Genomic DNA, 16,669 nt, shown 5'->3' with positions numbered 1-16,669 from the left:
AACTCTCTTCCTGTCCCATCAGTACTGAACCAAGAAGTAGAGCAAGGGGCACATGCATCTTTGTAAGAAGAAATCCAGGCAGGATCTTCAGAAATTATACATGAACAACACCATATGCACATCCTGGATTTAAACCACAGGTGTGTGACGCCACACCCACCTCGAGGGACCAAACACAGATGGAGAGGTAGACTGGAAGACTGAAGTGGGGGTTGGGGGTTGGGGTTGGCCTTAAGATAATGGGGATGCTCTAGATAGCAGGTTCCAGGTAAACAGCACACACAATGGGAAGAAGGGCTGCCAGCACACTCCCATATCTCCCAGGAGATCCATTATGTGTCTATGTTCTGACTTCTGATGTGGCCTCTTCTCAAGGGGTCTTTCAGAAAGTCACCCTGATTAAAACGTCCAACAATGTCTGTCCTCAGTGTCCTAACTTATGAGGAAGCTGATATGGAATATGTGTGATATTGTCAGTGGAATAAGCAGATTTAACCACATTAAAGCTGCTTAAGAGTAAACAATAAATTACATTACATGTCATTTAGTTGACGCTTTTATCCATAAGCGATTTACAATTGGCATCCATTAGGGTAAATTTAATTTTTAAATGTTGGGGGGGTTCAGCATCTTTCACAGATACATTAAGGCATGGGCTGGGATTAAAATGCATATTGATATATATATACTATTATAAATACCAATAAACACCATACAATATAAAAACTGGACAACATGATAGCTCCCCAACAGGTCGTCCATCTTTCTAGACAGTCTATGCTGACAAGTTGAGCACTGACAAGCTGAGAAAAAGGGACACGGTCTCGAAACCACATGTGATGTGACGTATCCTCTGCATTTGGCGACTTCTTGATACAAAACATATCTGTGATTAACAAATACCTGACAAAACAAAGTACTATCATAAGTATCAAATTGCAACTTAGTCAGACATTTTAAAAGAACAGCTACCAGAGTACACATGTTAGAGTAAAACTTGAAGGCCACAGTCAACACTTGCCTTTTCTATGTAGTTTGTTCATCTTATTTTGTTTTATGGAGCCCACGTCGAAATGACCTTCACTCTGCCTGGTAACCATGAAACTGAAAGAAGGCATCAGTGTGGTGTATCGTGTCCAGAATCTGGCTCTACCTGTACCAGTCTCACATTGGGACTTCTTTGTACCTTCACCACATGTGTGCCCATGGAGCTATGTAGCCTCAGAGCTGACAGCTGGGGCTCAGACCTCACATGCACAGACATGCTATTGAGGGAAGAGTATCAACGTACAGCTGCGCTAAAAACCTGCCTAGTGTTGATTTAACTAACAACTCTGGGATCTTTAGGAGGGCTGATGAAAAGGTTATGGCACGAGTCAAATCAAAAAGGAAATTTGCACGGCAGTCTGCAGTTGGATCATGAGACTTATGGCACAGAGAGCTGATATTTTGGCAGCATGTACGGACTCAGTGACACAGCAACACGTTACAGTTGAATGTTTGTTTTTCTTGCTTCATTGACGTTGTTAAAACTAAAACTTGTTTTATCCAAATGATTAATCATTGGAATTATTTTGAGAAAACATTTAAATAATTTCCCTTGACTGTTGAATTTCAATGGTATTGGTAGGGACTGAGTTGAGTATGCTGTAGATGTCTGGCTATGTCATTCTTGGGCAGAGAAGTTCCAACCGTCTAATTTCATACTGGCACAGCACCAGTCAGATAATCTGTGGCATTTTCATTTTGATTAATATTTAAATGTCACTTCTGACACTCATTGTCTAACACAACTGATTTGAGGCAGATAAAAGCATTTACATTTCCAGTTTTAATACATGGTTGCCGTGACTGTTTTCTGGGAACAGTTCCCTGTGTGAAGCACTCATTTAAAATTGGATTCATGCGAGCAAACTCTAGTTTCTCTGTAACAGCAGTGTGTGACTAAAGGTTCAGCATTTTCGCCGTGTTCCGTGTCCGCGTAGAATTGCGTACTAATTTCTGTAACACGTACATGCCCACGGTTCCATTCATACTCAAATGAGGGTTGGTGTTATTCCAGTAGTATATTGGGGCTGGAGCATGCGCAGTTGACACATACAGTCAGCGCAGTAACTGATTTTGGCCTGCACACATACATTCTGCAAAGGTCCCTGCATACCCTATAGCGGACCTGGGTGGATGACATTTATGTCACAGGTATAAACTGATCACAGCAGAGTGGTGGACGAAAAAAACTCCAATTTGCCTTAGTATTTACGTGTTATTATACCCAGAAATGCAATACTAAAATGGAAAATGCAAGGAAAACAGTGTGACATGAGTGGGACCAAATTATTTTGAATCACAGTCTTTGGTGTTTGTGACCTCTGCTTAAACTGAGGAGGAAGCAGTCAATATAATTTGTGTTTGCTGGACTTTGAGATGATGTTTCACAAACAAAAAAATAATACAAATCTGACTGCTGTCATAACTTCAGCCCTCGGAAGTGACTAGTAACAAACATTAATTTCCTGATCCTTTCATTGGACTCCTACCAGTTCCTTCAAAGGAAAAGGGACTACATTACCCATTTAATGGAGTACCAAATTAATATGCAAGTTCTTGAATTGAACACAGAGGATGTACGGTGCAGTGAGTCAGAGACACATAACAAAGAGAAAACCATGTGTCTTGACAAAAATTTGAGCTGTGAAGTTGTTTGAAGTCTTATCAGGCTGTGGAGGAGCTTATGCAGCCCTCATATTATATCAGAATTACAGTAATGAAGAGTTTCAGACGTGTCAACAGTGCTCATGCCAGCAGGCTGAGCTGGGCCATACAACCCAAACAAATATCACAATATTCCTTATTCATATTTATACATAAAATACAACTAAAGGCCAATTTATGCCTGTCCGTCTTTTCTAAAACGGATAGATAAGACCGCCCTATCCGTTGTGGAACGCCCTCTCCGAGCGCCTCGGACAGCTTTTCGTACACCTCTGATTTTTCGAACTGTCCGTCTTTGTTTCGGAGACCCCACGGACAGCTCTTGGCTGTGATTGGTCCGCGAACGACATCATTTCCCTACGACGTAATTTCCGGATTTCACATTTCCGGACCTCAAACTTCCTGCTTGACAATAAACCCAAACACAACTACGATTCTACGATTAATGTGACGTGTGTGTTAAGCCAGCGGAGTTGTCCTGCTACCGGTGGCTCGTTAGAGCACTGACGGCATGTGTGCACGGTCACATATGGTTATAACGAGCTTTCAAAACTGCACTAGCGGGCTAGCCACCATGCTAACTGCAGTGGTAATAGTGCAAGAACCCGCCGTCACGACTTTAATTCCACTTCTATCATGACACTGTTTCTATAATACCGCCAGGTTAGAATCAAACACTGGGTAGTAGTTAGTGCCGGGAGTCCCTGCTGACTGTGTGGAAGCTGGGAGGGGAGCTAGCTAGCTCTGTCTAGCTTCAAGCTTCAAGCTACATTAGCAACACAGTTCGGAAACAAGACCGGGGAACCGCTGCGCTAAGAAACGATAACATCAGCATTTTGACCCGCTGGGTGTCACTTTATTTAGTTCTGTTTGTTGCCATGGTTCAGTGTGTGGGAGGCCAGCCGACAGAGGTAAACAGACACACGTGGACTCCTTCCCAGAATTGGGGTCGGCTTCTCTGAGCTTGTCTTCCGTTGCGCCACCTATGGGTTTGGCGGTGAATTGTTTTCAACGTACAGTCGTCGGAGAAGTAAAAATCAAAAAGACTCTCCGCTCTCCGTGCAACCCTCTCCGAGAAACGGATACGTAGAAGCATAATGGAGCCTTAATGTGGAAAGAAACATCTGCTCTATTATTGGGTCAAACAAATGCAGTACAGATTTATTTTATTTAATCACTGCTTCATCAGATTCTAATTATTGTTATTATACAATAACATGTTAACTTTGATCAATTAATTATAGAGATTAATCAAAACGTAGACTAATCACACTCTATTACTCCCCTTGAACCCAAACAAGATGTGGACAATTCTTTGTGGAATGTCATCTACCCATGTCGGGGCCACTAAGTACTCTCGCTTGCCAGAAGCAAATCCTTCTGTTACTTATTAAATCCACTGTATGCAATGTTCTGGCTCTATCAGAATGATGAATGAAGCTCCTTTTCAGAGAGATATTTGTTTACCAGAAAATATAAACTGGCTTTACTTGAAGCTGCTTCATCAACTCTGATAATGAAGTAGCAACTAAATGAAAAGTCTGTAAAATGTAAAAATGAAAAACACAAGGCACCACACACCAGGGACCAAAAGTTTAAATGGAAAAATCTTGACAACACTTATGAACCCAATGATTAATTTCACAACAATAGACAGATGCTGGAGGTTTGGTGTTGTTGCTTAATGAATTTAGATGTATTTTCTGTAGGCAGACTAATGGGTTTAACTGTAACTAAAAAGTACAATAAAACTTGGTGTAAATAATTTCACCTTTTGGGTCCATTTAACTCACTAATGAAAAAAAGCCCATGGCTCCTGACTCAAGTCCTCCAGATCTGGTGTTTGGAGGAGCTGTCAATAGAAGACAAATGTTTTATGGCAGGGCCGAGTGAGAAAGGAGAGCGAGAGCTGCCAACAGACAGCCCATATAAACCATGCTTCAATAAACCACTTCCTCCAACCTCCTTTCATTGACTGAACAGAGGGAGAGCCAGCATTTACAGCTCAGTTCCTGTTATTTGGTGGTGGCTGCCCCATGTATCTGTACCTCCTCCCCTTCCCCATCCTTTCATGCCAGCAGCAACAGCCAGCCTGCAGCTTTCATGGCTCTTGCTTTCTTTGTGTTCAACCTATACAAGTAGGTATGATTTCTTAGGAATCGTAAAACAATTACTGGCAAATTCCTGCAGCTCTTTGATTCCTGCCAGACACTGGAAAGGGGAAGGGGCAGAGTGGGGGGCGAGGGGGGAGGTCAGGTATTTTCATCCAAAAAAACGCTGCCTCACGTTTTGATCCTAATGTGCATACCGACTTAGAAACTCTCATACTTGTGTCGGCTGAGATGAAGCTCCAGCTGCTGCTACTGTGTGTTTTCTGGGTTCTTTTCTTTTTCAGCGCATTCAGCTCAACTCCTGAAGAAGTCCTTAAGTACATCTTACATCCATCAGTGCTTCACGAATTTGCTTTGTCATGTGAATTTTCCCAAGCGTTTGAGAAACAATGTACAGTTACAGTTATACTAGGCAACAGGTTACTGTAAATACAAGTATTCATGCAGCAGGTCCTTGTTCAGAATTCTCTAAACTTGCAGCCGCAATTTGGAATCACTTGACATTCCAACTTTTATACATTTATATTTATTTTATCTATTTAAGCTCTGACATGCTGCTTCCCAGCAGTGAATGACTCAGCAGTGGCAACGGATATATTTAGGCTGCTACAGGTTCCTGGCTAAAAACTGAAAAACACCAAGAGCTTTCTACTTGAGCTTGTATTAAAACTTAAGGAGTAATTCAGTTTGAACGCGCCGCAGCTAAACTCAAAGCTGCATTCATTATCTAACAGCAAGAGATGACGGCCTTTAAAGTGGCAATTGTCAAATCTTAACACAAATACTTTTCTATTTGCCCATTCAGCAAACAAGGGACAGCAGTAGCATTCATTGGTCGTCATGTATCTGAAAACCTGACTCATTTGTCAACACAACAAATAAATTATATGAGAAAGTAAATTAATGCATACAACAATAAAACAATTACTGCCTTGTAAATGTGTTTCTCACCAACCAGTTAAATAGTTTACATCGAAGTCTTTGGCCATTAAATTATAATCAGTGCAAGTTTGAAAAGAATTCCCAGTTGATCCAGAATTGACAAACTAAGAAAAATAATGGTTAGCATAGAGATGTAAAACAAATAAAAAAGAATTCCATTTAAATCACTATTATTCAGCAAAACGCTACAATGATGTCACTGCTTTTTGAAACTGCATTCAGGCAGGCGTTATAGGATATCGACAGCGCTATCATCACAGCTCAGAGGGATCACATGAGCAAAGCCACAGCAAAGAGGGGAGGAAAGCTCTACAGCTTCTGAGACATATTTCAGCCCGAGGATCCGTATCTTATGTATAGGTCACTGCAGTGACTTGACTTATGTGGTATGTGCACACAAGCCACAAATTAAGCTGGAGCAGAGGATGAGGGGAGTTAAAAGGTTTCATGCAAACGTTCCAAAGAGCCCAGGAGATGGCCAGAGGCTAACATGTTGGCCCAATCATTAAGGCATCAATCTGAGGGTGTGTGTAATGTGTACACTGCGCGGGGCTTACACTGTCGCCAATCTGGCTCACAGAACAGACGGCTCTTTCTTTAAGGAAAGGAGATACTCTTCACCCTCAACTATTGTTCTCGACTTTAACTTTAAGGCTTTCTGAAAATCCCAAAACAGGAGGTTGAAACTTAGCTCTAGTGTTGCTGAAATACACCGTTTCAGAAGGTTAAAGTCACAGGAGCAGCAATGAACCAGTACCAGATTTGTAGCAAACAAGACACCACACTTTAAATTAGCTGGACGTGCATCACACAGATTTTTTTTCCCCCCTAACATGTCTCTCTAAGGTGAAAAAAAAGTCTTCCTGGATGAAGGTTAACCTTTTTCCTGCCACTCCCTGAAACTTTCTAACATTTGACAACACACAGGAAGGGACAAGCTCAGTCATACCATAAGGGATGCATAAAATTGTAAACCTCTTTTTTTTTTTTTTTTTTTTTTAAATGGGATCGGTGGGATCGCATAAATAGATCAGAGCAACTTACACACATTCCTATTGGGAACAAATGAGGTGTCTGTGCTCATCCTCCAGAGAAGTGTCATACACGAGTAAGACTACATTTCTAATTTGGCTGTTTTCCCAAAAACTGATAGCCGTACCTTGCTGGGTTAGCCCCCAGATATATACGCGTACGCCTTTTACAGCAAATGTCTCAAACCAGAGGTGGAAGGACATCTATCGTTTGGGATATTTTATGGTTTTTACAGCAACACTGAACAAAATTCGCAGGATCAGACTCAAACATGTGAGCTGCCATTGCTTAACAATCACATACGTTAACACATTCAAGATGGCATAATCCAAATGGATCTGTACTCTGCTATAATGTCCATATGTGCATCCCTAGTGACTGTCATTGTAAACAAGGGTTAAACAATTCCCTGAATAAATGAGCACAAGATGCAGTTGAAAGGGAATTATCTAGTGCCCAGCAATTTGAAATGGGTTTTTAGTTTGCCAGTTTTCCTCAAACAGTTCTAGAATGTACTGTCACTTTTTACTGTTTGGATGCCGGACATTGTGTGCAGAGCCTATTATATATATTATAATATATAGTCTATGCAGTGCAGAGTGAAGTGAAAAAACTGTGTTCATCCTACCTGCTTTCTCTGCAATGATGATTTTATCATCAATTTTTAGTTTTTTTACTGTTCATGTGTGGTTTTCATGCAAGCTTGAATGATTTCCTGAACTGTTGTTATTTTTTCATACAATTTCAGAGATCTGTTAAAAAAATTGCACATTCTTCTTAGTCAAGTTCACAACTTTTCACTGAACACTGCTGCAGTTTATCCCAGGACATAGAAGACATGTTTAACTCTGTCCACAGACTGAGGGCAGACACACTACCACTTCCCCACTGACTGCTACAGAGTGCTTTGTTTCCGGTTTATTCAATTTTTGGTAACGTTGAATTTATCCTGTGTCCAAATCACAACAAACTCGGCTCGCAAGATATGTGTTCCACAAACAGACAGACAGCTAGGCAGGCAGACAGACCTTCGTGGAATGAGTAGGTAGATGACAGAGAGGTTCAGCTGTGATTTTCGTTAAGTTCTGGTGTGGATGCTAAAAATGTTTAATGCTAAATTGTAATTTCTCACTGGCAAATATACCATAGCCGGTGACGAAGAGGATGGAATATAGAGTTGTCATGCTTTCACCACACCCTCTTTTTCGTTTTTCTTTCCCCCTAGAACAAAAAGCACCTTGGTCTCAGAGCCTCAGCTCTTGTGTATCTTCCCCTGCACTGCACAGACCACAATTCTCAAACTCTTTTCACCAAGCTGGCCTATTTCTTGCCCATTACACGCTCTTACATCTTTCCATAAAAGTGACAATCCCCTGAAATATCACAAACACCTTTGAAGGGATGCCATCTCCAGAGTAGATTAAATGGCAGCCGAGGCTCCAAATGAGGTGCTTAAGCAGCATGAGCCGCTGCCACCTATTGGCAAAATAGCACCCCCTTCACTGGTTCCAAAGAGCTTCTTTACCTCCATTTGTTCAAACGGCGTTGCCATTTGGCCGTCTCCATGGCAACGCCTCAACACAGGCCCGTTAACCGCGTGGCAATAATGAAGCACAGTGGCAGCTTTACTGACTGATTCACCATTAATCTTAATGTGCGTCTGGCAGCTTCTCTTGGCTGCACAACAAATCACTGAGAGGGCGAGAGGAAGTTACACTCATGCTCTCTTATCGCTTTCTCATCCTGAGCGCTCTCTGGGTCTTTGCGACGCTGCACGGGTGTGTAGAAATATTGATAAAAATGATGACATGTTGATAAGAGGAACTGTTTGAGCAATGAGGAAACAGCTGATGTGGGAAGTGGTTTAAATTCCTATCAGCAAGCCGAGTGAGCCTACCTGTCGTCTGTGTCTTTACAGCAGCAAAGAAAGCATGGCGAAAGAAATATTTCTTTGCATTTTGAAATGCGTACTCCAAAGTTTGAAATATGATCAGGGCCCCCTGCTTTCACATGCCCCCGTCTTTGAAATCCTGACAGGCCATTGGGGGGGATCTCTGTCCCACATAACTCACGCTTGCCATCCAGGCTGCAGAATCATGACACTAGGTTCACACACCTAACCTCCATTCATCTAACACTGCAGTCAGTTATGTAAGGCGAGATCAAAGAGGAGGTTGACTCAGCACACTCAAATTGGATTCAAATGCATCAGGTCCATTTTTTTTGTTTCTCTTTTTTTGTATCTTAAAAACAATTTACATGTAAAAAGCGTAAATTCACACATGAAAGTCAGCAGTCGAATCTGGCCTCACAAACCAGGCGAAAGAGGGAGAAGGAAAAGGATGTTCCAGTCCATTTAGTTAAAGATGGGTCCTCATCTCCCTGCACTGTCCCACTCCTCCTCACACTTATTATCAGGTTTCCAAGGCGACATAGTATGAAACCAGTCACATCTACTTTTCTGACACTAAAAACATTACCGTTGTCCATAAAAGAAGAAGAAAAAAATTAAGTCAGATATCATCTACGGACTCCGAAACCCAGACATCACAACTGAATCCCTTTTCACACGTTTACTTTGACACGTTTCAGTGCCTCCCATTGTGTTTTTAAGTGGATGGTGAGTCATCATGTGAGACACAGGTGAGTGAAGAGCTTCTCTCTTTATTTAACCAAACACTGTGGCCACACATAGAAAGAGGATACACACGTCACCATCCCTTGTTCCTCTAACCATAAATCAGAGGTAAACAACAGATCTCGAAAGCCTTCACTGTTGAGCCCCTTTACGCTCTGGACAGAAACATTGGAGTGCTTTTACTTTGAAACGGGTACAAAGAGTGTTGCAAACATGTATATTTGTGACATTTTCTACAAAAAAACATTCCACGCAGAGAATAGACACTACAAATGTTTGCGGCTCCTCCTGCACCAATTTCAAAATAAAAAGCACTCCAGCGTTTCTTTTAAATGAATCCATTTATTTGTATTAGTTGCGCGGCTTAATGATATATGGTATAGTACTGGTATATATTTGAGTATATAGTACTACTATTATACAAGAAAATACAGTTATATTTTTGGCCATTTTCAAGTGTGAATACTGAGTTGAACTTAGAGGCTAAATATTGTGTATTGAACAGATGCTGAATAGTTTGTTTTGAACAGATATTATTGTGAATATTGTAAATTCAATAGATAAAGTTGCAAAACTGTCTTTCTGTATGTATATGTATGCTCATACATTGAGCCTGTTTCAACAGAAATGGCAAAAATAATAAAAGTGACCCTCCAAAGGTCATCCTGGGCATGAAAAGTTTGGTGCCCTTAATCCTGTTTAACAAACAACTCATTTATAGATTACTTATAAGTTGTTAATAGACAATAGGTTGATAATGATTTCATATTTTCACTTAAAAAGCTAGATAGTGAAAAAAAATTGTATTTTGACGACATCATACTGATTGTCTTTCACCATCTTCTAATAAGCCAACAATAAAAACAACTCATCAGATTAACTTGATACTGAAAATAGAGATAACTGATGAGGAAAGTTGGCTGTGATGAGTTTCCTGCTGCTTAAATGTGAAAAACAAAACTGTTTGATTGAGAAGTAAGTGGCTAATTAAAGACAGATCCAGTCCAACAAGGAGCAATCAAGCAAAGCAAGAAGAAGTTAGTGACTGTGCCAAAACCCCCTTTACAGCTTCAGCCAAATTCACATGAGGACTACAACTGACAGTTATTTAGTTGATTAACTGTAGGACTGCTACTGAAAATGATCTATAAACTATTTGCATTTTTCATATAGCAAGGTGACGTCTCATTGTAAATGGTAAATGGATTTGTATTTATATAGCGCTTTTCTAGTCTGATGAAGACCACTCAAAGCGTTTTACAGTACAGTTTCACATTCACCCATTCACACACACATTCATACAGTGCATCTACTTGCAGCACTTTGTTATTCTATGGGGGGCTATTGAGGGTTCAGCATCTTGCCCAAGGACACTTCGGCATGCAGATGGTTCAGACTGGGGATCGAACCGCCGACCTTCAGGTTGGAGGACGACCACTCTACCCCTCAGCCACAGCCGCCCACATCATTGTCAATCCTCTAATCTGCCAAACTGAAACCTGAATTTGACTCAAAACAATTCTCAGACAAATTTTCTGTTGACTGATTAATCAACAAAATGTTGCAGCTTTATAAACTTCAGAAGGTTTCTTAGGGTCTAATGCTTCATCCACACAACTACGTTTTCATTTTAGTATACTCTGCTATGGATCCACACTATACTCCGGAGTTTTAGAGCCGCTTAAACTGAGAAATTTGTAAACACTGCTTTCCCCATTTTAGTTTGAAAACATTGGGGCTGCGTCTGGACAGGAGCAAACTGAGATGTTTGTAAACAATAACGTAGACACCCACAACTGCTTGACAATTAGGTCTTTTCAATCACAACGTAGCTTTTGCTGATTTGTCAGCTTCCTATCACATGACATATTGACCTTGCTGTATTTGCTAACAATAGTTTACAATGATACAACTGTTAACATGTGTAGGAGACAAGCTGTCATTCGAGCAATACACTGTGTCCACAGGAAAACACTCGTGTGGACAAAGATTGTTTTTCTGAGTTTAATATAGTATTATGGATGTAGCCTAAGAGCCCAAGGTGACGACTTTTCTATCAACTGTACACCAGTGGTTTTTACCTTTCAGATCATTCATCCTAAACAGATCTAGAGACGTGTAGTCTTTAGAAAGTGTTAATCACTGAATGCAAACATTTGAACAGATGGAGAGTGTGGAAGAGCGGCCCGTTAGTTTCACTGGATCCTCTTGAGCAGTTTAATAAAAAGAAACTGCACAGTAGCCCTCTCTCTGATCTATTACACTGTGTTTCAGAAGAAAAACACTAAGCAGCATTTGAAGAGCCAACAGACATGGAATGACTGTGGCTGGCAATTTGTCATCCTGTAAAAACGCAGATTCACCAAAACCCTCACCAGGGCTGGAAAGACCTCATAGCATGTGTCATCATGTGAGACCCTACTGATGGTTAGTGTTTGAGCCACACGTCACAATCATAAAGACTGGACTGGAGCTAAAGGTCGGGAAGAAGGTTGCCATGTGCATAGACTGATCTGATTCCCTACAATCCAAAGGCTTCTTAAGATAGATCCAAATCTCTGAAGGTTTCATATCAGGAAATAGAGATGTGATTTATAGACTGCTAACAGTACAGTTGGCTCGAGCAGCATTGTTCTATCCAAAACTGTCCGGGCCTGAGAGAACTTAATTAGCCCAACTTGAAAACAATCCAGCAGTTACACTGAGTTTGTAGCGGCTTTCAAACACTTTCAGACAACTCCAAAGAATCTACAGACATTCTCTGGAGGAGCTGTCTGTGGACTTTCTGCAGAGTTTCTCTCTTGGTGCTGTGTTGTAATTTATGCCAGCAGTTTAAAAAGTAAACCAAAAACATGTTACTCTTCTGGTAATAACAAAAGAGATTTCTTACTTTGTGGTTTTGCTCCATTGCTGTGTTGTAAAGCTGTGTGCATCACTATGTGTTGCGTGCTCACTCGCTTTATCATGCTACTGCGTGCTTGCACTATGGTCCATCACATTTTCACCATGCACGCAGTTGGATCTTAGTTTCAGCTGCAGTTGTGATTATATTTCACTGTAGTCTGTGTACCCGTCACATGTGAGAGTGAACTGTGTGGGCACGCACGTCCGTCCCAGTTACCGCCATAGATTGAATTGAGGATTGAGGAGGCAAATCATGCAGTCCCATATAGAACTTCTATTTAACAATGCATTTCATAAAGAGAAATGGATTCTGGACAATGGCCTGCAGCTGATCAAGCAATAAATATATATATAAAAATACTGTATCACCCCTTTTGACGGCCTTTGCTATTCTTCAAGGTTTCTGTTTTTTCAACAAAGATCCCGAGCGTAACTTTGCAAACAAAAAGGGAAAAATATTCCTTTTCTTCATTTTCAAATAATTTTGCACATGGCATTGCAGAGCACGGCAGAACCAGGGAACAAAGAAGAGAAATATACAGATGTTTTTTTTGTTCATCTGCTCAGACTTACATCAAACCTCTAAAAGGTTTGAACCCTGAAGTAACAGATTATCTCATCAGTTCCAACATGCAGCATGTTGCACAGAACATCTCCATCTCTTTCTATTGATAAGAAACAAATGGTGGAGGTAGAAAGAAAAACAATGGTTCACTTCAACAAACAGCTACAGAACAGGTACTTATACTCTATACAAACAAGGAATTGTGTGAGAAGTGAAGCACCAGATCGATCGGCAGTGACAATAAAAAGAGCCACTTCATCCCTGGATACATTGGAAAGCTTCAGATCGAGTGTGGCTGCAGGTCGTCCAGTCCGTCTGCATGAACATGAACATGTGGCCACAAAGTGAGACAATCCCCCCCCGACTTAGACGTGACACGAACACCAACTGACACATTGGTCCTATTTCCCATCACTACAAGAAACATCCGGTGAGAATCTGCCACGTTCATTATTGAGAAGCAGAGAGGAGTCAGCGAATCAAGAAGTATCGCCCGTTGTTATTATCCGGCACAAAATCAGGAATCAAGACTGGACCGATGCCAAGTACCAGTCCTCATGTTTGCTGAGGCGGCCATGGTTCAAGAGGCTAAGAGCTTTCCAGAACAAGTCCCATTTAGACGGTCATCCACTAAGCAGAGGGTGGGCGGTTCGATCCCTGGCTCTTCCAGTCCACATGCCTAAGTGTCCTAGGGTAAGATACTGAACCCCTAATTGCTCCTGACTGTGCAGATTGTGTATGAATAGTGTATGATAGAAAAACGGAGCTGTATGAATGTATGAATGTGTGAATGTGTCTTGTACTGTAAAGCACTTTGAGTGTTGGTGAAGACTGGAGTAGCTCGATATAAATACAGTCCATTTACCATTTTGTTGCAGCCTCTATAAAATGGGTGCATGTGTGTTAGCAGTGAGTTGGATGAAAAGCAATGATCAAGCTAACCTTGACTTTAAAGACTTTTTATTTGCAATACTTGTATTTCAGGGTCACTGCAGATTTAATGCCTACAGGCCTGCGACCGACTAGATTCACACGAATGTCCTCTACAGGTGACTTCTACCATCTAACACCCTCACGCCAAGCAGCTCTTACACAAAAGGTTTATCTACCTCATGTCCAAAGGCGACATCACATGTGATCCCTTCTGTCTGGCAGGGTTTCAAACCGACACGCCGTGGAGCGACATTCAGCACAAAAAGCTAAATGCAACATTAAACATGATTTCCAGTCCATCCATTATGTCGTCCGAGATCTCCAGAGGAAGGGACCCACATGAGTTATGCCCTCGATAACCCCTACTTCCCTATGTCCTGACTTCTATGGAGACGATAGTATAGTGAGCTCAATGACAAAAGAATAAAACCCTTTCAGACGCGACGTAATTACATCATTATCGCAAGGTTATGACGTACAATATGTTTATTTGATTTTCAGAATCAACACTTTCAGGATAAAAGCATGTTGACTGACCATATTTAGATAGAGAAACAAACTTGTTTGTTGCAGTTTGTGCCGTGATGCGCTGCTCTGCTCTTGAAAGCCGGGTCGGGCTGTTCCCGCTACCCTCTCTCCCCTCTGCCACGAGGGCAATGCATGATGGGATATAGTGCTCGGTTAGTGACCATCGGCTGGACACTACTTCTCACGATGCAAATTGCGGAAACAGTGAGTGTAGTGTACTATATAGGGTATAACATTTTCAAACGGCACTACAAAATTGCGAACTCTTGGGATCCCCGACTGAATTCAACACAGGTGAGTGGGGGGGGGGGTTGATGATGCTTCCAAAACGCGACAGTCGCAAAACATTTAAAATATATATCCCGGCGAAAAGGCGATGTCACAGACATAGAAGACACAGACAAAATGTGTCGAGAGATTTTGTGGTGATAGGAGCCGATGACGGTGTCGGGGTGCTGTAAAGGAAATCACCTGATCCACACATCAGAGTGTTTAATACATCACTTCCTGTCTCTGTCTGCTGCACCCGGCTGCTCCACCTCTCGTCTGAATAATCGTTTCTTGCAGTTGTGAACGTGAAGATAAACCTCCCGCTGTGTTGTGCACGTGTGGAAGGCAGACTACAGGTAGACTCCATAGCAGATTCTCCCGCTTTTACCTCAGAGGTCATGTCTGAAAACGGCTCAAGTAGTGGGACTATCCCCAAAGTGATCGGGAGCGATTTCAGCCACAGCCAAGGATTCTTTGATTTGCCACTAAAAACAAATAACACTCTCCACCGCTGTTCTCTTCACAGAACCATACATCCACTGTCTTCCCTGCAATATGCACATGTGAGAATTTCTACTTTTTTTTTACTGCCACCCTGAAAATTATCAGCAGTCACAGTGAACCACAGCAACTCCATGGCTGGATGAGGGGCCCACAAGCAATGTGGGTGCTTTCTGATAAGGGTTTCCTCTCACAACCTAAGAAAACAAGCAAATACTCAGGGGGGGTTTACCTCTTTTTGGTTTAGGGAAGCTTTCGTGCAGGTGAAAAACCACCTTCTCCACAAAGTGCTGGATGTTGCTCTGCTCTGGTCCTCGGACAAACACCATCCAGTCGTGGGTGAAGCCTTCCACTGTGGGTTTCTTCCGGACTTGGGCACGGTGACCGAGTTCTAGTTTCACCTGAACAGCACCCTGAGGGGGGGGAGAACAGGAGGTTGGATTTAATGCTCACACAATTTGAAGAAGAAAAAAAATCCCAACACTGCAGAGAATCATTTTTGTCATCAAAAACAAATCCTTATGTGGATTTGATTTTGCTCTTTTTTTATTTTCATCCATCGCAGCCCAGTGTGTATCCACGACCCCCCGCATTGAGAAGTCCGGTGGTAAAAGTGCAGATTTAAATTCACAACCTGACTCGCAGCCTGCACGGGAACTGTGGAGTCAAACATCCACGCGTGAAGCAGAACACGTTTCCATGCACTTTAAACTCCCGGGAAATTGCGTCAACTTTGCAGAATATTCAAAGGCAATGTTACGAGAATAGCAAAAAAAAAAAAAATGATGTAGAAAGTTGACACGTTTTCCGATTCATATAATAATGCGTGGATAGTGTGCAACACTGCGCCGAATGAAACTGTGGAGTGACACAATTCATATTAACAATTTACGAACGAGCGAAAACTCTTTGTTTTTGCAGACGAATAGAGAGAATTGTTCAAATGGGAAGTTTTTTGAAGGGAATTCCGACTTGCACGGCTGGTTCTGGACCGGCGGCACGTATCGGCTCTTGCTAGCTGTGTGGAAAATCCTCGTTACGGACTAAAAGCCACCGACTCCTCCGGTGTGACACGGCGGCGAAACGTCCGAAAACCCCGGTCCCGTTAGAGGCCGACACGCCGGCAGAGCCCCCGGCCCGGTACTCACCGAGGTGGCCATCCTGGAGGGCCGCGCGTTACTGTTCTCTCATGGAGACCGAGTGTGGAACCGGGAGCGGAGGTGAGGACAGCTTCTCTGTGACGGCGGACATGGTCTCTCTCTTCTCCTGGACCCAAGTCACTCTACACTTTCACACGGGCTCGCCGGCTGTCAGCCGCCCGCCACGAGCTGAAGAGGTTCCGCTGCGGACTTTCAAAATAAATCTCCCGCGGAGAAGCTGCTCCATGTGGAAGCCAAAACCTCGTTAAAGGGATAGTTCACCGAAAAAATGAAATTGGCCTCATTATCTACTCACCACTCTGCCGATGGAGTGGCAGGTGAAGTGTTTGCAGCCAAATCCAATACAATTGTAGTAAATGGTAAAAAAGACATA

General features: G+C 42.2%; 1 protein-coding gene across 2 annotated transcripts in view; it reads right to left on the bottom strand.

Annotated features, from left to right (window-relative positions):
* The window catches only part of mllt3 (MLLT3 super elongation complex subunit), a 47,163-nt gene extending 30,798 nt beyond the window's left edge, over positions 1-16,365 (bottom strand). For both annotated transcript variants that reach the window (XM_061066401.1, XM_061066402.1), the window contains exons 1-2: positions 16,285-16,365; positions 15,369-15,549 (exon numbers count right to left, since the gene is read on the bottom strand). In XM_061066401.1, the coding sequence (XP_060922384.1) occupies positions 15,369-15,549; positions 16,285-16,296 (193 nt within the window). In that variant the 5' untranslated portion in view covers positions 16,297-16,365. The remainder of the gene's footprint in view (positions 1-15,368; positions 15,550-16,284) is intronic.
* Positions 16,366-16,669: the final 304 nt, after the last annotated feature.

The sequence above is a fragment of the Limanda limanda genome, chromosome 22 (assembly GCF_963576545.1).
Source record: "Limanda limanda chromosome 22, fLimLim1.1, whole genome shotgun sequence".
NCBI lineage: Eukaryota > Metazoa > Chordata > Actinopteri > Pleuronectiformes > Pleuronectidae > Limanda > Limanda limanda.
Note: the sequence above shows the minus strand (reverse complement) of the source record. Positions and strands in the feature narration are given on the sequence as shown.